At 41.7% G+C, this 21,350-nt stretch overlaps 2 protein-coding genes across 7 annotated transcripts in view; one reads left to right on the forward strand and one right to left on the reverse strand.

The window, feature by feature from the left end:
* Positions 1-21,350, forward strand: part of ift140 (intraflagellar transport 140) — a 77,739-nt gene that overhangs the window by 36,463 nt on the left and 19,926 nt on the right. For all 6 annotated transcript variants that reach the window (XM_062964493.1, XM_062964494.1, XM_062964492.1 and 3 more), the window contains 4 exons: positions 14,654-14,831; positions 17,363-17,553; positions 18,896-18,991; positions 20,855-20,987. In XM_062964493.1, the coding sequence (XP_062820563.1) occupies positions 14,654-14,831; positions 17,363-17,553; positions 18,896-18,991; positions 20,855-20,987 (598 nt within the window). The remainder of the gene's footprint in view (positions 1-14,653; positions 14,832-17,362; positions 17,554-18,895; positions 18,992-20,854; positions 20,988-21,350) is intronic.
* tmem204 (transmembrane protein 204) lies at positions 968-12,691 on the reverse strand. The gene is made up of 3 exons (XM_003228449.4): positions 11,787-12,691; positions 9,653-9,808; positions 968-1,953 (listed from the first exon to the last, which is right to left on the reverse strand). Exons 1-3 carry the CDS (start codon positions 12,067-12,069, stop codon positions 1,706-1,708), a joined length of 687 nt encoding a protein of 228 aa, XP_003228497.1. The 5' UTR covers positions 12,070-12,691; the 3' UTR covers positions 968-1,705.

Here is a 21,350-nt window from a genome sequence, read left to right on the forward strand (position 1 = left end):
CACTAATATATCCTGGAAGTTTTCTATGTACCTGTTCCTGTACTAGTCTTACTAGTTATAACTCCCTGTTTGTGGAGTTGTGCTGTATCTGAGATTCCTGGCTCTTCCTGGATTTTGTCACCTCTTCATCTTCACTTCCTCGAGTGAAGAGCTGAGTGATAAGGAGGGTTCCCAGGGGAACCCAACTGCGGCTACGGAGATCAACCAGAGTCTTTGTTTGCGATGTTGTCTAAAATAATTTGTATATCACTCTAATGGTGTCGACTACTATCCATGCTGCTTTTATATGATACTTTGATACAGGTTTTTGCAAGCTTTGATAGCCTTTAGAAATATCTTGGCAAATAGGACTTTGAAGAAAGAGTTTACTTCTCTTCTTGTTTTGATATTTTGCTGCTACACATCAAAATAAACCAATTCATGTACAAAAACTAGACATATGGCACCTTCTGGAACACGGCCATACAACCCGGAAAACTCACAGCAACCCAGTCTGGGAGTTGTAATGCGTTTGCATCTGGAAAAGCGGCACAGCTCCATCGATTTGTTGGAACTTAGTGTTCATTTTTATTACCTTCCCAATTTGTCACCATGGTTGTTTTCTATTTTGTGTTTTTAATTTTGCTTATTATATCTGAATATTATGTTGATATCGTTTTATTTATCTGTTGGTTTTAACTGTTATATTTGTATTGCTTTGGGCTTGGTGGCGGGATAGAAAAATAAAGTATTATTATTATTATTATTATTATTATTATTATTATTATTATTATTAAAGGGGAACAAAACATTTCTGCTTTGAATGACTCTAACTGATCTTTAGGAAGTCCCTCTTTGCCAACAGAATAAAACGTTCTGAAACATCACAGAAGGCACGTTTTACGTTATACACTTTCATTTCTTAAAAATAATACTTTCACCAACCATGCCTGATAAATTGTGCCAGTGATTGATAGACTTGCCCAACTTTGATACAGAAATATTTTTTTATGCACTCAAATTCAGGGCATCCCATGAAATGTTACAAAAACATTGCAAATTGATTCGAGTAAATGCAAATAGTGACTCGGGTTAAATTGTTGTTTTTGTCTTTCGGACTGTTCAGTTGTTGGTTGTGAAAAGAGATAACTTTTGAGCTGAACCCTTGCGCTTGTTTGCGTGTTGTGGGATACAGGCTGCTTTACTTTTCATAGAAGGTCGGGCTCTTGGACTGTTGAATGGCCTTTCTCCCCCCCATTTTCACACAAAACGTCACAGCTTGAATCATCTATCTTTTGACTGGCATTCCATCAGGGTGGTTTAGTGAGTGGTTAGTATTTTACACTACACCAGGGGCATATTATAGCTAGACTAGCTTTGCCTGGCCACGTGTTGCTGTGGCTTATGGGAATCCTTTGTTGGCCAGGTGGAATAGCAGGGAATAGCCTTGCAGTCTCAAAGCCTGGCCGTTTTCTGGAGTAGCTGGAGCTTTTTGTTGTATGAACGTAGAGGCATGGATGAGGGGTTGTGCTGCCAAGTGTAGTGTTTCTGGGATGTGTAGTTTTGTTGTTTTGTCCTAGGCCGAAACGCTATTACCCTTTTATATATATAGATGTCGCCCATTCCAATAATAACGTTGGGCTTCTTGAGTAGACATGTGAATGTCATAGTTATTTCAGGATTTAAATTAAGTGGCGTATTTATAGAATCCGTTTTTAAAATCTTCTCAACAAGGCGACTCAACGTAGTCGTTGTCCAGGCCTCGCCGGAAGCGAGCGGTCAAGGTGCGGCTGATGACGATGACCCCCCGGGGGGCCATGCAGTCCTCCCGCCGGTGGAGGATGTTCCAGATGAGGATGGCCGCGGCCAGGGTGGCCAGCAGGCAGGCCCCAATGTTCAGGTAGCAGGACCAGGACAGCGTCGTGTAGGGCCCGATGCGGTAGAAGGTCACCAGCCCAATGACCAGCACAAAACCTTCGTTAAAAAACAAAAGCAATAGCATACTGGGTTAGTGACATTCCTATCTATATATATAAAAGGGTAATGAAATTTCGGCCTAGGACAAGAGAAATGGAAGAAAGATGGACAAGGGTAAAGAACTATATCATGAATCAATCTGGAGATCAAGCCATAAGAAATAAGATACAAACGTTATATAGTATATAGGATGGAAATGGATAAAGGATATAGGATGGAAATGTGGCGCAGGCTGGTGAGCAGCCGGCCAGCTGCAGCCAGCTGCAATAAATCACTCTGACCAAGAGGTCATGAGTTCGAGGCCAGTTCGGAGCCTATGTTTGTCTTGTCTTTGTTCTATGTTAAAGGCATTGAATGTTTGCCTTATATGTGTCATGTGATCCGCCCTGAGTCCCCTTCGGGGTGAGAAAGAAGGGCGGAATATAAATACTGTAAATAAATAAATAAATAAAGATAAAGACATAAAGATTGTCTCACAAAGAAACGAATATGTAAAAAGAAAACAATCCTTGTGTTGGTGGTGGGAATTGTAAATGTTTTGTATGTCTACGGTATGTATTTTTTGTGTTTTAAAAAATAAAAAATCTGTATTTTTTTTTAAAAAAAGAAATTTTGGCCTAGGACAAAACAACAAAACTGCACATCCCAGAAACACTAAACTTGTCAGCACAACCCCTCATCCATGCCTCTACGTTCATACAACAAAAAGAAAAGAAAAATAAAGTCCTAATTAGAGGGAGAGGAATAATTGTTTTTATCCAATTGCTGCCAATTAGAAGGCTAAGCTCCGCCCACTTGGTCTCCTAGCAACCCACTCAGCCCAGGGGACAGGCAGAGTTAGGCCTCACTTAGGCCTCTTCCCCACTGCCTATAAAATACAGATTATCTGATTTGAACTGGATTATATGGCAGTGTAGACTCAAGGCCCTTCCACACAGCAATATAACCCATTTACAATCTTATATTATCTGCTTTGAACTGGATTATCTTGAGTCCACACTGCCATATCATCCACTTCAGTATGGATTTTATACAGGTGTAGAAGGGGCCTCATCCACTTCTAAGCAGATCATATAAGGTTATAAATATAATATGAAATGATTACTGTGGTAGAATAATACAGAACAATATAGTCTCTACAACCAGGACGGTAAATAAATAAAGAGCAACACTCTGAAAGCAGGGAAATTGGAAATTCCAGAAAGGAAACAATCAAGGCCAGCTAACACCTCCCAACAAGGTCATTACATGCTAATCAAGGTGCCTAATTGCAGCATTCATACCTACCACACCGAGACTATTAATTGCTACTCAAACTGACCGACCAAGGATTCCGCAAGGTACAAAGCGGCCAGGCTTTGAGGCTGCAAGGCTATTCACTGCTATTCAACCTGGCCAACAAAGGATTCCCATACGCCATAGCAACGCCTGGCTGGCCACAGCTAGTAATATAATAATATACTACAATAATAATAGAATAATAATAGAATGATTATGTGTGTGTATATATATATATATAAACGTAATGTGCATAATTCCCATGGAGTAAACAACAAAACCACTGGACCAAATCACACCAAGTTTGGCCACAAAAGACATAGTCATCCAATCCATCTGCATGCGGCAGCGTGTCAGCAAAAATGGCTAGGCGTGTCAGTGCTGACACGCGTGTCATCGGTTGGCCATCACTGGTCTAGAGAAACAGCTGTGGATTGGGATGGGAGGCAAACTGCGTTGAATAATCCAGAACATTGGATAAGCGGATGTTGGAAAAGTGAGACTCTACTGTCGTTAAAGAGCACATTCCAAGGATTATTTCTGCGTTTGATTTATGAAAATACAGTAGAGTCTCACTTATCCAACACTTAATGTTTTGATACGGCCGATGGGCTAATCAATAAAACGTGTGATCTTATCCAACACTCGCTTATCCAACGTTCTGGATTATCCAACACATTTTTGTAGTCAATGTTTTCAATATATCGTGATATTTTGGTGCTAAATTCATAAATACAGTAATTACTACTTAGCATTACTGCATATTGAACTACTTTTTCTGTCAAATTTGTTGTATAACATGATGTTTTGGTGCTTAATTTGTAAAATCATAACCTAATTTGATGTTTAATAGGCTTTTTCTTAATCCCTCCTTATTATCCAACATATTTGCTTATCCAATGTTCTGCTGGCCTGTTTATGTTGGATAAGTGAGACTCTACTGTATTCTGATCGAAACCCAAGTTACGAAGGTGGAGGCATTACTTTTCATTCGGCCCTCGTACAATTAGTCTGGAGTTGTTTCTCATTTTTTGTGTGTCTACACAAAAGGAAAGAAAGAAAGAAGAAGCCGTTATTGGGGGAGTGGGGACACTTTTTCCGCAAGGGAAGGAAACAGATAATACTGTGTTTCCCCGAAAATAAGACAGTGTCTTATATTATTTTTTACTCCCAAAGATGCGCTAGGTCTTATTTTCAGGGGATGTCTTATTTTTCCATGAAGAAGAATTCACTTTTATTGTTGAACAAAAAAAAAATGAACATTTATTCTATACTGTACAGTAGTTGTCATCACAAACCAACATAACCAAACCAGACAAACTGTGACTTCTATCAAGAATTCCTTGTTACTACCATTATTTCCATATACAACTGGTATGTACATTTACCAGTCGTGCATGATCTGGTGTTTGTTTGGTGGGCTCCGGGCATGCTTCCAAACAAAATCTTTGCTAGGTCTTACTTTCGGGGGAGGCCTTATATTTAGCAATTCAGCAAAACCTCTACTAGGTCTTATTTTTTGGGGATGTCTTATTTTAGGGGAAACAGGGTAGTTTTGCCGGGAAGAATTTAGGAGGCAGTAGTGTCAGTGAAATTGGGAGGGGAATGTTATTTTGCAAAACTTTTGAGATTGGAATAATGAACTTCCTGCTTGAGCGACGGTGCTGGCAGGATCCCAGCTTCGATCTCTAAATCCTTTAAGCACATGCTTAGCCATCATCCTTTGTTTGTGCGGCATCGACTGCACAGGCCTGGGCTTTCTTTAAAAGCCGTGGAAAAAGAGCTCCTTGAAAATACCGTATTGCCGACAGAACCATATTTTAAAAACTTAATCAGGAAAAGGAAAGGTTTGGTGGGGTTGATACAGTCGGGCTGCTTCCAGAGTTGTCAAAGGCTTTTGCACAGGTTCAAAACCTCGGCCCAGAGCTGCTTTTTCAGATCTTTTTTCCATTCTTTCCCTATTGAACCTTGTAGTAGAGTCCAAGGCATGAGTGCAAATCTCCCTGCGGAGGAGCCTGCTTCCATTCTCTCCACAATCCTCTTCCAAAGCAAACAGTCCTTTCCTGTCAGAGGCCGGGCTGCGTCGTTCTCATGCAGCTGCCAGAGCCGTTCTCCTTCCTCTTCTTTTCCTTCCTCTCTGCTTCCTATCATTTCATTGGGTTAGGTTTATTTTTTTCCCTCTCTCAAGGTTGATATGTGTCTGACACCTAATGATGCTCAGGACTCTCTAAAAGGCTGCATCTCTCCCTTGGGATGATGGTCAGATTGCTTTAAAGTTAGAATAGTCATCCCAAAAATGTTTTATACCACTGACAATTTCCTGATGTCAACGATATAACTCCGAGGGTTGAATGAAAAGTAATGCCTCCACCTTCGTAACTCCTCAACAGATGGCAGTCCTGGTCTGCGACAGGTCCTGGCTTGTTCAGGAGACTCTTCTCTACAGTTAGATCCATTTGGTGGGAAGCCTTAGCATTGAACAGTTGTGTTGTTAAAGTCCCAAGTATGGAACCCTGCGCAGATGGTGAAACTTTAGCATTGAACGGTTGTGTTGTTAAAGGGCGAAGTATGGGACCCTCCGCAGACGGTCGGTCAATGCGACTTAAGCAACGTGCAGTCATTGAATTCTTTTTTTTAAATAAATTTTTATCGGTATATAAAATAAGTAAATAACAACGAAAGATTGAGAACAATGATTTTTTTTGACAGAAAGTGAAGGAAAAAAAGGAGAAAAGAGAGAGAGAAAGAAGTATATGAGTGAAAAAGTTATAAAAAGAATAAAAAAAATAAAAATAATAAAAATGACTTCCATCTTCACCTTTGCGTTTCCCATTCTGTATAGACACAAGAGATTGATCCAAAAATAAAGTTGAATCCGTCTCTTTTTCTGTAGTGATAAGGAGTAACCCTAACAACAGGGTGTTGCCCTTTATATTGGCTTGGTCAATGATTCTTTACTTTACATAAAGCTTTCGCTGTCATTGAATTCTTGATGTCATCCCAAAGGAGATTCATCAGAGAACGCAAGCTATTTATGGGGATTGTGTTGATGTGAGTCCTGTGCGTCGTTGGGTGAGTGAGTTTAAAGAGGTTGAGGTGGGAACATCTGACTTGCGTGACCAACAAAGAGTTGGATGTCCTGTGACAGCAAACACCGAGTTTCACAAGCAAAAGGTGGACAGATTGATTCAGGACGATTGTCGTATCACTAATTGATAAATTTCAAGCATAATCGGCTTTTCACAAGAACGTGTGGGTCACATGATTGCTTGGCTTGGCTCTTGGAAGATCTGTGCACGATGGGTCCTGTGAGACGCCGGTTGCAGAAACAGAGTGTCGACTTCTTCCGCGGCGGCTTCAGAAAACTTGTTCATCGTTGGCAGAAATGTATCCAATTGTCTGGTGATGATGTGGGAAAGTGGATCGTGGTCATTAAAGAGCACATTCTAAGGATTATTTCTGCGTTTGGTTTATTAAAACATTCCCAAACAAACCCAAGTAATGAAGGTGGGAGCATTACTTTCCATTCAACTCTCGTACAAGATGGTAGATGATCCTCGTCGCTCAATCAGTTCAAGGGTCCAGATCCCAGGATGGGCTTCAGTCGGTTGCGTTAGTCTTGCCACAGTCCTTGCAACCCTCCTCTCCCCTCCCGCGGCTGAACATTTCAAGGTCCGCCTTGCATAACAGGTAACGGCAGGCATTTCCTTCTCCTGTGTCAGGATATCCTGGCGCCCTTCAGTCTCTCTCTCTCTCCGGCTCTGTTTAAAGCAGACTGAAGCACAACAAAAGGACTCTCGTCTAAAATTAGCCGGGTGATAGGAGAAAGGCACACGGCTGTCCTCTGGACTGTTTGTCAATGAAACAACAAGTTCTCAACGGGGCCAGAATGCATTTCCTCCTGATGAAAAATAGGAGAGCGTGGTTTTGCTCGGCCTGAGGATAGAATAGAGCAATAGGAAGGGAGCTTCAAGCTGTTTTTCAAGAGGAATGAGTCTGGGATCAGAAGGTGGAGGTTGTCAGACCAGGGCCCACTCTCCAACATTAGCACCAAAAGGGTTACGAATCGGTTTTTGGTCAACTCCTCGCACTTTGGCCCAGTTCACTCTCGTTTTAATCCTTCTTACTTCTAAATGTGTTTTTATCTGGTTTTAATTTCTGTTTGTTGATTATTTACGTTATGTATGTATTTTACTTTGTGTTATTGTGGTTACCTGGGCGGGAGGCGGGATATAAAAATAAATAAATAAATAATAATAACAACAACAACAACAACAACTTATTAACAGCAGAGAGAAAACCAGTACAAGAAAACCGCACTACAAACTAGCGCTGACAGCTGATACAACAAAACCTTGCATGGAAAGTTCCTTGACAAAATTGAAGGAAAAGCTGACAAGGAGAAGACCTGGCTATGGCTCACGAATGGGACCCTGAAGAAGGAGACAGAAGGCCTGATCCTTGCAGCCCAGGAGCAAGACATCAGGACAAAGGCCATTCAGGCCAAGATCGAAAAATCAGCTGATGACCCAAAGTGCAGACTGTGCAAGGAAATCGACGAAACCATGGATCATATCCTCAGCTGCTGTAAGAAAATCGCCACAGACAGACTACAAACAGAGGCACAACTCTGTGGCCCAAATGATTCATTGGAACTTATGCCTCAAGTCCCACCTCCCAGCAGCAAAGAACTGGTGGGATCACAGACCTGCAAAAGTATTGGAAAATGAGCACGCAAAGAGACTGTGGGACTTCCGAATCCAGACTGACAAAGTTCTGGAACACAACACGCCAGACATCACAGTTGTGGAAAAGAAAAAAGTTTGGATCATTGATGTCGCCATCCCAGGTGACAGTCGCATTGAAGAAAAACAACAGGAAAAACTCAGCCGCTCTCAGGACCTCAAGACTGAACTTCAAAGACTCTGGCAGAAACCAGTGCAGGTGGTCCCGGTGGTGATGGGCACACTGGGTGCCGTGCCAAAAGATCTCAGCCGGCATTTGGAAACAATAGACATTGACAAAATTATGATCTGCCAGCTGCAAAAGGCCACCCTGCTGGGATCTGCAGCATCATCCGAAAATACATCATTATTATTATTTATATTTGGTTTGGTTATTTGGCGTGCTGATTCAGAAAACTGAATTGGATAGACCAAATCAGCTCTAGTTTTTCATACAGAACATATACCACCCAGTAGTCGCCATCTGCTCACCCGTAGAAAACCATATTTCATCATCTAGAGCTGAGGTGGTGGTGGTAGTAATCTTTCATGGGTAGTCAGCCTCTCCCATCCCGACATCCCTGTGGCCTCGGCACTATAAGAGGGTTTCACGAGACCAGTCACTCTCATTGCCACGTGGTTTTGAGGCAATGGTGTAGTAACGGTGAGTCTGTGGACTATATTTTCGTTCTTGCAGACCACTTGTTTGTCCACGGACCACAGGTTGGGAATCACTGCCTTAAAGTGAGTCAAGGTTTTCTATAGACACATTGTTTACATATGATTTTCAGGACTTTATTCATTGGGAAATAGTTTCTATAGACAACTGGAACTCTACTGTAATAATAATAATAATAATAATAATAATAATAACAACAACAACAACTTTATTTTTATACCCCGCCCCATCTCCCCGAAGGGACTCGGGGCGGCTTACACGGGGCCTTGCCCGATACAACAATCAAATATCAATGATACAACAATAAAACAATTATACCAATAAAACCTCAATTATCAGTAAAACAATCGATAAAATCGACATGAAGCATACAATATTAAAACAGGAGACTAATTCATAAAACCCAGTACAGAATGTGCCGGAATGGGGAAGGTATATACTGTAGTGATATAAAGAAGAGCTGTATTGTATATTCTTGATTTAAAAGAAGAGGTGAAGCGTGGCACAAACCAGGACTTGCAGAAGAAGGGACAAGGCCACTGCAAAGACTTCCAGAAGCGCCATGTGTATTATCATTTGCCTGTCTAGGGTTTGTTGTTTTTTTTATTCTTTTTCTTTTTTTTCTTTTCCCCTTTTTCTTTTATCTTATTGGAAAATTTGTGTTTAATAAAAAGCATTGAAAAAAAATTACAATGCACAAAGTGACAACGGCGATGAAGCGTTTGAAATCAGATAAGGCGCCAGGACCAGATGGCTTCACTGCAATCTATTATAAAGCACTGGCAGATGAAATTGCTCCATCCCGCCACAAAGTTTTGAATGAGATACTAAAAGAAAAAGAAAGCATATACCAGAGGCATGGCAAGAAGAAAAATTACCTTGATCCCAAAAGAAGATCAGGATCTTTTACCAAGTCCAGAACGATAGACTTGTTGCTTTGGTTTCACATGAAAGTTTTGCAAAACTCTTAAAGAGAGAAACACTTCGAAACCTGCAAAAAAAATATTCTACTTACTGGCCAGCTGAAAGACGGCGGCAGTGGCTTCTTCCCACCATTGCGTATCCTGAGGGATGATGGGCAGTTCGACCAGTCCCATGACGAAGAGGAGCTGACCGGCGGTCAAAGCGACCGTGGCAATCATGTTGCAGGCCCGCATCATGTCGAACTGCACTGGAACAACGAAACGTGAAAGCGCATGATGTCCGTTGAGAAGTCAAAGCCGTTAGTTGTCATTGCAAGAAGCATGTATTTATGTATTTATTTACCTGATTTCTACCTTGCCTTTCTCTACCCCGAAGAGGGCTCAAGGCGGCTTATATATGGCATAAAATGTTTATTTATTTATTCCTGAATTATTTATTTATTGCAATTCCTGAAAAGCACCCGTTTTCAATCTAGTGGCTACAAATTGATTATCCCAATACAAAATAGAACAGCTTCACTTACCAAAAAAAAATGTACTTTGACAATACATGTACTAAAGAAATGCCATTGAACGAACTTCTTCCTAATACAGTAGAGTCTCACTTATCCAACACTCGCTTATCCAACGTTCTGGATTATCCAACGCATTTTTGGAGTCAATGTTTTCAATATATGATGATATTGTGGTACAGTAAAGTCTCACTTATCCAACATAAACAAGGCCGGCAGTATGTTGGATAAGCGAATATGTTGGATAATCAGGAGGGATTAAGGAAAAGCCTATTAAACATCAAATTAGGTTATGATTTTACAAATGAAGCACCAAAACATCATGTTATACAACAAATTTGACAGAAAAAGTAGTTCAATACGCAGTAATGCTATGTAGTAATTACTGTATTTATGAATTTAGCACCAAAATATCACGATGCATTGAAAACATTGACTACAACAATGCGTTGGATAATCCAGAACGTTGGATAAGCGAGTGTTGGATAAGTGAGACTCTACTGTACTTAATTTGTAAATACAGTAATGCTGTGTCTTAACATTGGATTTATATTTAAACTAGCTGTGCCCGGCCACACGTTGCTGTGCCGTTGTCTGGTGGTGTTGGTGAGAAATTGTTGAGGTAGTGGTGGTATTAAATGTCTGTTGTATGGTTGTCTTTATGTTTAGTATGCACACTGAAGTGGATTATACTGCAATATGGACTCAAGATAATCCAGTTCAAAGCAGATAATATAAGATCCTAAATGGGTTATATAGCTGTGTGGAAGGACCTTGAGTCTACACTGCCATATAATCCAGTTAAAATCTGATAATCTGTGGAAGAGGCCTAAGTGAGGCCTAACTGTGCCTTTCCCCTGGGATGAGTAGGTTGCTAGGAGACCAAGTGGGTGGAGCTTAGCCTTCAAACTGGCAGCAATTGGATAAAAAACTATTATTCCTCTCCCTGTAATTAGGACATTATTTTTCTTTTCTTTTTGTTGTATCAACCTAGAGGCGTGGATGATGGGTTGTGTTGTCAAATTTCGAGGTTGGAGGGCCTGTAGTTTTGTTGTTTTGTCCGCTGCCCTGATGCCATCACTCTTTTATATATATAGATATGATTGGAAACCGCCGTGAGTCCCATCCGGGAGATAGGGAGGTATATAAATAAAGTTTTATTATTATTATTATTATTATTATTATTATTATTATTATTATTATTTTATTATGTCACAGCAAACAAGATAGACATGCTGGATTTCGTATCACAAAATCACAAGTCGAACACTTCCCAAGTGTCTAGGGCTGTGTGATGTATTATTATTATTATTATTATTATTATTATTATTATTATTATTATGACACAGCAAACAAGTTAGATATGCTGGATTTCGTATCACAAAACCACAAGTCGAACACTTCCCAAGTGTCTAGGACTGTGTGATGTATTTTCGGATGATGTGTGCAGATCCCAGCAGGGTGGCCTTTTGCAGTTGGCAGATGGTGATTTTGTCAATGTCTATTGTTTCCAAATGCCGGCTGAGATCTTTTGGCACGGCACCCAATGTGCCCATCACCACCGGGACCACCTGCACTGGTTTCTGCCAGAGTCTTCTTCTTCTTCTTCTTCTTCTTCTTCTTATTATTATTATTATTATTATTATTATTATTATTATTATTATTATGCCAACCTCTCAGTGGGTCAGTCTTGAGGGTGGGAAGGAGGACTTACGTTTGACGGTGCTCCGGGACTCCTGGAACCCGGCGGGCTCTGTGCCCCAGCCGAGAGGCTCGCACTCCTGCTCCGGCCCCGTCCCGTGCCGGGCGCTTGTGCCGGCGGCCCCGTCTTTCCCCTTCTCCGGCATCCAGCACATCTTCCACAGCCCCACGCTGCGCTTGCGCCCGTCCTCCAGGGCCTGGTAGACCCAGTTGGGGGTGAAAGCCGCGGCATTGTTGAGGACCAGCGAGACCAGAGCGACCAACACAGCGGTGGCGACCAGTTTCTGGACAGTCATATCTGACCGTCGCACTCGTGGCGGGAGGCGGAAGAGTCCCGGTCAAGCGTAGTGCATTTAGGTGGAGAGCAAGCACAAGATGCTGTTATGGGAGGCTAGAGAACATCGCCATTCATTCTCAAAGTCAGATTCCAAGGTATGTCTGATCACACAAAGAAACGTAACCCATATAAGAATCGGGTCGAGACTTCCACGATGCCGTGCTTTATCCACCTTCCTGCACTTGGAGCAGAGCCGAGCTGGTGGCAAGCTGAAAAGGTTGCATTTTTTTCCGAGCCTTGATCTGCCGTTTTAGACAATAGTGTTGTCCAGTAACGTCGGTGGGCACTTCATCCCTCCGGAGCACAGCCGTGGCAAGAGACCGGTGCCCACATAGAAGAGTCGAGCGGCAGAAGCTCCCAATCCGTGCCGCTCTCCAGCTTCACAACATCCCACCGCCAAGGCAAAAAGAGTGCCGTGATCTCCAAGGGGTCTCGGAAGGCTGGCCAGGCCAAGGAGGTCTTCTCCGCTGTCCTTCTGCAGATATCGGAGCCACGAGCCCAGACACAGGAAAGCTGGACCTCGGCCGCAAGGAAGCTTTCCCCTCCTGTCTCTCAATGGAGAGAGAGAGAGGAAGCCGTTGTTTTTGTGGATGTTTTTGGTGAGCCCTCAGGGCGTAGCCGGGCTGCGACTCACAGAGCCCCTGCCACAGCACTTGGAGAGGAACAGGATGTGTTTCCTGAAAGGAAAAGACGGACAAAGACTTCTGCGGCCCTGGTCCATCCCTCTCTCCCTCTCCCTCTCTCTCTCTCCACCCCCAACACTCCTCCTCAATAATAATAATAATAATAATAATAATAATAATAATAATTTTATTTTTGTACCCCGCCACCATCTCCCCAGAGGGACTCGGGGCGGCTTACAGATATAAAACCAACATACAATAATATCAAATACAAAAACACACAAATTCCAGTTTTGTATTCGTCCGGTTCCCAGGAGAAAATGTTAGCGATTCAGTGACGGAATATGTAAGAAATATTATAGGTGAAAAGGAGCCCCACTGAGCTGCGGAACTTGCTGACTGAAAGGTTGGCGGTTCAGATCTGAGGAGCGGGGTGAGCTCCCGCTGTTAGCCCCAGCTTCTGCCAATCTAGCAGTTCAGAAACAAGCAAATGTGAGTAGATCAATAGGTACTGCTCCGGCGGGAAGGTAACACCACTCCATGCATTCATGTCTATGGCCACATGACTTTGGAGGCGTCTACGGACAACGCCGGCTCTTTGGCTTAGAAATGGAGATGAGCACCAACCCCCAGAGTGTGAGTAGATCAATAGGTACTGCTCTGGTGGGAAGGTAACGCCGCTCCATGCAGTCATGTCTATGGCCACATGACTTTGGTGGTGTCTACGGACAACGCCGGCTCTTGGGCTTAGAAAGGGAGATGAGCACCTACTCCCAGAGTGTGAGTAGATCAATAGGTACTGCTCTGGCAGGAAGGCAACGCTGCTCCATGCAGTCATGTCTATGGCCACATGACTTTGGAGGTGTCCACGGACAACGCCGGCTCTTGGGCTTAGAAGTGGAAATGAGCACCAACCCCCAGAGTGTGGGTAGATCAATAGGTGCCTCACAAATAGCTTGCACTTCTTTTACTTTAGTCCAGTCCATGGTGTCTCCTTCTTCTCCTTCACTCATTGACCCATCATCCCCAGATAATCCCTCAAACAACTCCTCATCTGTAGGTGCTGTAAGTATGTCCCGAATTCTCTTTCTCTCCTGCTCATAATCAGATTCCTGCTCCCGAGTGTAAAGATGCAACCACCAAAGACGCAGGGTAGCGTAACTTGGTTTAGAATATATGCGACAGAGGCTTAGATGTTGGAAGAACAATAACAAGTTTATTCAGGCACAGAGCTCAGTGGTTACAATGTTGTTTCTCACTTAGAGGTATTCTTATTAACAGTTACAATACTAGAATGAGATGAATCAAACTCTCTAAAGTATCACTTCTTTTACTTAAAGTAGTTAAAACCTATTCATCTGCTCCTTTCTAACTGTTACTTCAATGAATCTCTGTGAGTCCAGCTGGGATTGGTTCCCAAAGTCTGAAACTTGGACTATCCAGTGACTTTAAACCACAGTCACCCCTGTGATATACTATCACAGATTCTCTGTGCCTTTCCAGGACACAGACTGCATTAAATAAGTCACTAAACTTATTTAAGACTGACTCAAAATGAGCAATTGAGTCTCCTTGATCCCATCAACCTGGAATCAATCTTCCCTGTGCCTCATCAGAGCACAGACTGACTTTCTTTTTTTTTAAGCTCTGCACTTCTTCAACTAAACGGCAGTTGGCTCCGCCTACTTCTCCATGGCAACCAGCCTCTGAGTGCTGAGATGCAGTAACTGTAATACTTACCCTTTTAAAACATAAACACACAATTAAACATAACACCTGTAAACCAAAAGTCGTACTTCATTACACAAATGTTAAATTTCCTAATAGTATTCCAATTATAGTTGTGTATATGTTTATTTGCTTTCCTTTTGTAAGCACTGAAGCAAGAGACTCCTCATTGTGTTGTTTCTGTTTCCGCAGCGAGGCGGTTTGGGAGAACATGGCCCGCATGTGTGTGAAGACCCAGCGGCTGGATGTGGCCCGCGTCTGCCTGGGGAACATGGGACATGCGCAGGGAGCCAAGGCCCTGCGGGAGGCGGAGCAAGAGCCGGAGCAGGAGGCCCGGGTGGCCATGCTGGCCATCCAGCTGGGCATGCTGGTCAGTAGAGATCACCTGAGATCACCCTTCTCTCCTTTCTCTCCCGTGGTCTGGGCATCTACCTTTGTTTGTGGTTTTTCTTGACCTGGGCCTTGGAGGCAGGCGGGTGAAAAGGGAAAGTGGCACCTTTGTTGAGTTGGCTTTATTGCTGTCCTTTATCATTTAATTATTTTATTTACAGTATTTATATTCCGCCCTTTTCACCCCGGATCACAACGCACATATACATGGCAAGCATTATTAGACATATGATATATATAGACAGACGCAGAGGCAATGTAGCATTATTTATTCATTTACAGTATTTATATTCCGCCCTTCTCACAATGCACATATACATGGCAAACATTCAGTGCCATTATTAGACATACGACATATATAGACAGACGTAGAGGCAATTGAGCATTATTTAATTATTTACAGTATTTATATTCTGCCCTTCTCACCCCGGATCACAGGGCACATATACATGGCAAACATTCAATGCCATTATTAGACATACGATATATATAGACAGACGTAGAGGCAATTGAGCATTATTTAATTATTTACAGTATTTATATTCTGCCCTTCTCACCCCGGATCACAGGGCACATATACATGGCAAACATTCAATGCCATTATTAGACATACGACATATATAGACAGACGTAGAGGCAATTTAGCATTATTTATTTATTTACAGTATTTATATTCCGCCCTCCTCACTCCGGATCACAATGCACATTCAATGCCATTATTAGACATACGACATATATAGACAGACGTAGAGGCAATTTAGCATTATTTATTTACAGTATTTAAATTCCGCCTTTCTCACAATGCACATATACATTGCAAACATTCAGTGCCATTATTAGACATATGACATATATAGACAGACGTAGAGGCAATTGAGCATTATTTATTTATTTACAGTATTTATATTCCGCCCTCCTCACTCTGGATCACAATGCACATTTAATGCCATTATTAGACATACAAACATATATAGACAGACATAGAGGCAATTTAGCATTATTTATTTACAGTATTTAAATTCCGCCTTTCTCACAATGCACATATACATTGCAAACATTCAGTGCCATTATTATACGTATGACATACATAGACAGACATAGAGGCAATTGAGCATTATTTATTTATTTACAGCATTTGTATTCCGCCCTTCTTTCTCACCCCGACGGGGACTCAGTGCGGATCACAATGCACATATATATGTTAGACATATGACATACATACACAGACACAGAGGGAATTTGACATTTTTCCAGCTTCTGGCTTCGTGAGGGTCTGCTCAATTCTAGCCACAGAGGGAGCTGCCGCTTCACCCTCCACTTGTGACACCGAGTCCTTGATGGAGTACTTCCTCATTCTTCCGCACACTGCTGGAAGGTTTTATGGTGTCGTAAATTAGTTAAATTAGCCTCCCCGCATGAAGCGGTACCTAAATTTCCTACTCGACCGATACAACTGCAAGAGGATGCCGCCTCCCCCACGGAACGACCTGGGGGTCCGGTTGCCTTAGTACTTTCCTTATTTTGATTTAAACATCCTGTCTCGCTCACAATGCTTCTATTCTGGGCTGTGCCGGCTCCCGTGGTTCTTCCTAGGCCTTGTTGTTTGGCAGTCCCAAAATGCGCAGTTCCTGCTCTTGAACCCAAAGACAAAATAACCCACTTTTTTATTTTGTCATCGCGTGCTGTCCCCGTTCGCTTTTCTCAATGGCTTTTATGTCTAATCATGATGTTAACTTGCAGGAGTTTGAAACATTAAATGCATATTACTGTATAACGTTACTGTATAATGCATTTTTACCTGCTCATGACATGTGTCATGTATGTGTTTTGTTTTATTTATTATAATTACCTGGGCTTGGCCCCATGTTAGCCGTCTGGAGTCCCTTCGGGGAGATGGAGGCGAAGTACAAAAATAAAGTTGTTATTATTATTATTATTATTATTATTATTATTATTATTATTATTATTATTACCATATATACTCAAGTATAAGCTGACCCGAATATAAGCCGAGGCACCTAATCTTACCACAAAAAAACTGGGAAAACATTGACTCCAGTATAAGCCGAGGGTGGGAAATTTCAGAAATAAAAATAGATGCCAATAAAATTACATTAATTGAGGCATCAGTAGGTTAAATGTTTTTGAATGTTTATATCAAGCTCAAATTTAAGATAAGACTGTCCAACTCTGATCAAATCTTTATTCTCATCTTCTTCCATGTAAATGTGCTTATGTATCCTTTTAATAATAATAGTATAAAATAATATATGTAATAACAATAATAAATACAGGAAAATAATACATGTAATAATAGAGTAAAATAATACATGTATTAATAATTAATTATCGTTATTATTGTATTATTATTATTTGCCAGATTGTGAGTCGCCCTCAGTCCCTTCGGGTGAGAAGGGCAGGATAGAAATGAGGGAAATAAATTTTATTATTATTATTATTATTATTATTATTATTATTATTATTATTATTATTATTATTATTCTCTTCCAGGAAGACGCGGAGCGACTGTACAAGCAGTGCAAGCGCTTTGACCTCCTGAACAAGTTCTACCAGGCCTCCAACCAGTGGCCGAAAGCCATGGAAGTGGCCGAGGCGCATGACCGCGTCCACCTGCGCACCACCTACTACAATTACGCCAAGCACTTGGAAGCCACCGCTGACCTCGGCCTGGCACTCACCTAGTAAGTTTAAAGCCACGGACAATGCGGTCCCTGTTTCCCCACTTTTGGTCTAAAACTATCTTAACTGTTTGTAATTGCTTTATTTTATCACTTTTGGACTTGTTTGATGTGCAATGCTTTTGACACGAAATAAAAAGAACCTAGTAAGTGTTAACATTTTAATCCAAACCTAACGGCATGGCTGTGTGTGAAAGAGTGCTGTGTTTCCCGGAGGGGAAAATATCTACCATTGCGTCTAATAGCAGCTTTTTGAATGAATACTCTAGTTTAGAAGTCATGCTTTTATTTATTTATCATGTCAGAAGCGAATTGAGAATACAGTTATATTGTACAGTAGAGTCTCACTTAGCCAACACTCGCTTATCTAACGTTCCGGATTATCCAACACATTTTTGTAGTCAATGTTTTCAAAACATCATGATATTTTGGTGTTAAATTTGTAAATACAGTAATTACTACATAGCATTACTGCCTATTGAACTACTTTTTCTGCCAAATTTGTTGTTAAACATGATGTTTTGGTGCTTAATTTGTAAATACAGTAATTACTACATAGCATTACTGCATATTGAACTACTTTTTCTGTCAAATTTGTTGTTAAACATGATGTTTTGGTGCTTAATTTGTAAATACAGTAATTACTACATAGCATTACTGCCTATTGAACTACTTTTTCTGCCAAATTTGTTGTTAAACATGATGTTTTGGTGCTTAATTTGTAAATACAGTAATTACTACATAGCATTACTGCATATTGAACTACTTTTTCTGTCAAATTTGTTGTATAACATGATGTTATGGTGCTTAATTTATAAAATCGTAACCTAATTTAGTGTTTAATAGGCTTCTCCTTAATCTCTCCCTGTTATCCAACATATTCACTTATCCAACATTCTGTCGCCCAGTTCATGTTGGATAAGTGAGACTCTACTTTACATATAATTTGTACATATGTACATATGAGGCCCCCACTGGCGAAGTGGGTTAAACCGCTGAGCTGCTGAACTTGCTGTACTTGATTCGAAACTGGGGAGCAGGGTGAGCTCCCGCGGTTAGCCCCAGCTTCTGCCAACCTAGCAGTTTGAAAGCACGCAAATGTGAGTAGATCAATAGGTACCGCTCTGGTGGGAAGGTAATGGCGGTCCATGCAGTCATGCCAGTGGCCAGATGACCTTGGAGGTGTCTATGGATAACGCTGGCTCTTTGGCTTAGAAATGGAGATGAGTCGGACACGACTGGACTTAACGTCAAGTGAAAAATTTTTACCATACAAATGTGAAATTTATTATACACAAAATCCGACTTTGGCTTGTCTTTCTAACCGAGCTTTGTTTGCTGGCAGCTACGAAAAGTCAGACACACACAAATTTGAGGTCCCGCGGATGCTTTCTGAAGATTTACAGGCCTTGGAGTCTTACGTCAACAAGATGAAAGATAAGTGAGTATTTCCCAGGATTGGTGCCTCCTGCTCCATGCGCTGGGCATGCGCCGGACTAGGTTCGTTTTCAAACTCTTGCTTCTTCCATTGGGTTTTCAATCCGATCCCTTCTCTGTGCAATCCCTGGGAAGGAGATACTGATACGGCCACCGTTCCTTCCGGGCTCAGGTTAAATTAGAAACGTTCAAAGAGAAGGGAGTTCGTGAAGGATGAGGGTTTTTGCAGGTGAGACATTGAAAGCACATGGGCCTACTGTTTTGTGTACGTTTTGTGTACGTATTTCATCATCACCGACATACCGACATAACTTGCATTTTCGGCCCAGTTTCTTTGGATCCGATCCAAGATTTTATCATTATATTTTTTTTCTATATGATTTTTATGACTTGTTTTTATTGTTGATTGATCTGTTTTATTGTTCTGTTTTTATACTGTTGATGTCCGGGCTTGGCCCCATGTCAGCCGCCCCGAGTCCCTTCAGAGAGATGGGGCGGGGTATAAAAATAATAATAATAATAATAATAATAATAATAATAATTATTATTATTATTATTATTATTATTATTATTATCACAACATTTATAAAATGAAGAGGACTTGGCTATGCAAAAGGGTTATGTCCTGGGCCCAGTGTCCTTTGAACTCTTTGTGAATCTTTGTGACTCGGGCTGGATATTTGTTTATTTATTATTTATTTACAGTATTTATATTCCGCCCTTCTTTCTCACCCCGAGAGGAACTCAGGGCAGATCACAATGCACATAGACATGGCAAACATTCAGTGTCATTATTAGACATACGACATATATAGACAGACAGTAGAGGCAATTTAACATATTCCATCTTCTGGCTTCCTGACGGTATGCTCGATTCCGGCCACAAGGGGAGTTCCCGCTTCACCGTCCACCTGTGACACCGAGTCCTTGGTGGTAGTATTTCCTCATTCCTTTTCGCACGCTGCTGGGCATTTTTATGACGTCTTCTCACGCAGAAAGGGACTCAGGGCAGATTATAATGCACACATACAGATGACAAACATTCAGTGCCATTAGAAACACAATGTATAGACAGACACAGAGGCAATGTAGCATTTTCCAGCTTCTGGCTTCATGAGGGTATGCTCGATTCCGGCCACAGGGGGAGCTGCCTCTTCATTGTCCACTTGTGACACCGAGTCCTTGGTGGTAGTACTTCCTCATTCCTTTTCTCACGCTGCTGGACATTTTTATGACGTCTTCTCACACCGAAAGGGACTCAGGGCAGATTATAATGCACACATACAGATGACAAACATTCAGTGCCATTAGAAACACAATGTATAGACAGACACAGAGGCAATGTAGCATTTTCCAGCTTCTGGCTTCCTGAGGGTCTGCTCGATTCCGGCCACAGGGGGAGCTGCCTCTTCATTGTCCACTTGTGACACCGAGTCCTTGATGGAGTACTTCCTCATTCTTCCGCATGCACGCTGCTGGACTGTTTTGTGGTGTCGTAAATTAGTTAAATTGGCCTCCCCGCATAAAGCGGTACCTAAATTTCCTACTCAACAGATGCAACTGTCTTTCAAGTTGCTTAGGTCAACAGCGAGCTAGGCTATTAATGGTCCGACCCGGGCTGGCTTCGAACTCGCCTCTCGGTCAGTAGTGATTTATTGCAGCTGGCTACTAACCCCAGCCCGGCCATTCCATAGAGATGCTGTGCTTCTTTGCGGTCGTTCTGATTCTTAATTGACAGTGATTGCTCATTATAGCGTCCAGCGTTGCTATTTATTTTCTTCTTAATAGCCATTTCTCTAGTGTTTTTTCAATCACCTTGGAGAATTTTAATCGAATTGATTTAACAGGGAATCAATTCACTTTCCAGGGGCTTGTGGAAGTGGTGGGCGCAGTACCTGGAAGGTCAGGCCGACATGGAAGCGGCTCTGAAATATTACGAACTGGCGCAGGACTACTTCTCCATGGTCCGGATTCACTGTTTCCTGGGCAACATCCAGAAGGTAATCTATATTTATTTATGTATTTATTTATTTACAGTATTTCTATTCCGGCCTTTTTTTCTTACTCCGGAGGGGACTCAGGGCGGATCACAATGCGCATACACAAGGCAAACATTCAACGACGTATAGACAGACAACAGAGGCCATTTAACATTTTCTAGCTTCTGGCTTCATGAGGATATGCTCGATTCCACTGCTGCTTCATCGCCCACTTGTGACACCGAGTCCTTGATGGAGTACTTCCTCATTCCTTTCTGCATGCTGAGGAAGTGTTTTTTTTAATAACTTTTATTTATAGTTATAGTGATACAATAAAAGGGGAGAGTCACATGTGATTACAAAAGAAGACAAAAAAGAATGATA

The sequence above is a fragment of the Anolis carolinensis genome, unplaced genomic scaffold, assembly GCF_035594765.1.
Source record: "Anolis carolinensis isolate JA03-04 unplaced genomic scaffold, rAnoCar3.1.pri scaffold_13, whole genome shotgun sequence".
NCBI lineage: Eukaryota > Metazoa > Chordata > Lepidosauria > Squamata > Dactyloidae > Anolis > Anolis carolinensis.

Bases quoted from the DNA above. Each gene is read 5' to 3' on its own strand.
- tmem204 (XM_003228449.4), bottom strand. From the start codon at position 12,069: ATGACTGTCCAGAAACTGGTCGCCACCGCTGTGTTGGTCGCTCTGGTC. The intron at 9,809-11,786 runs GTAAGTCCTCCT...TCGTTGTTCCAG, and splicing joins GTCCCGGAGCACCGTCAAAC to TGCAGTTCGACATGATGCGG. The intron at 1,954-9,652 runs GTAAGTAGAATA...TTTTTAACGAAG, and splicing joins CGCCGTCTTTCAGCTGGCCA to GTTTTGTGCTGGTCATTGGG.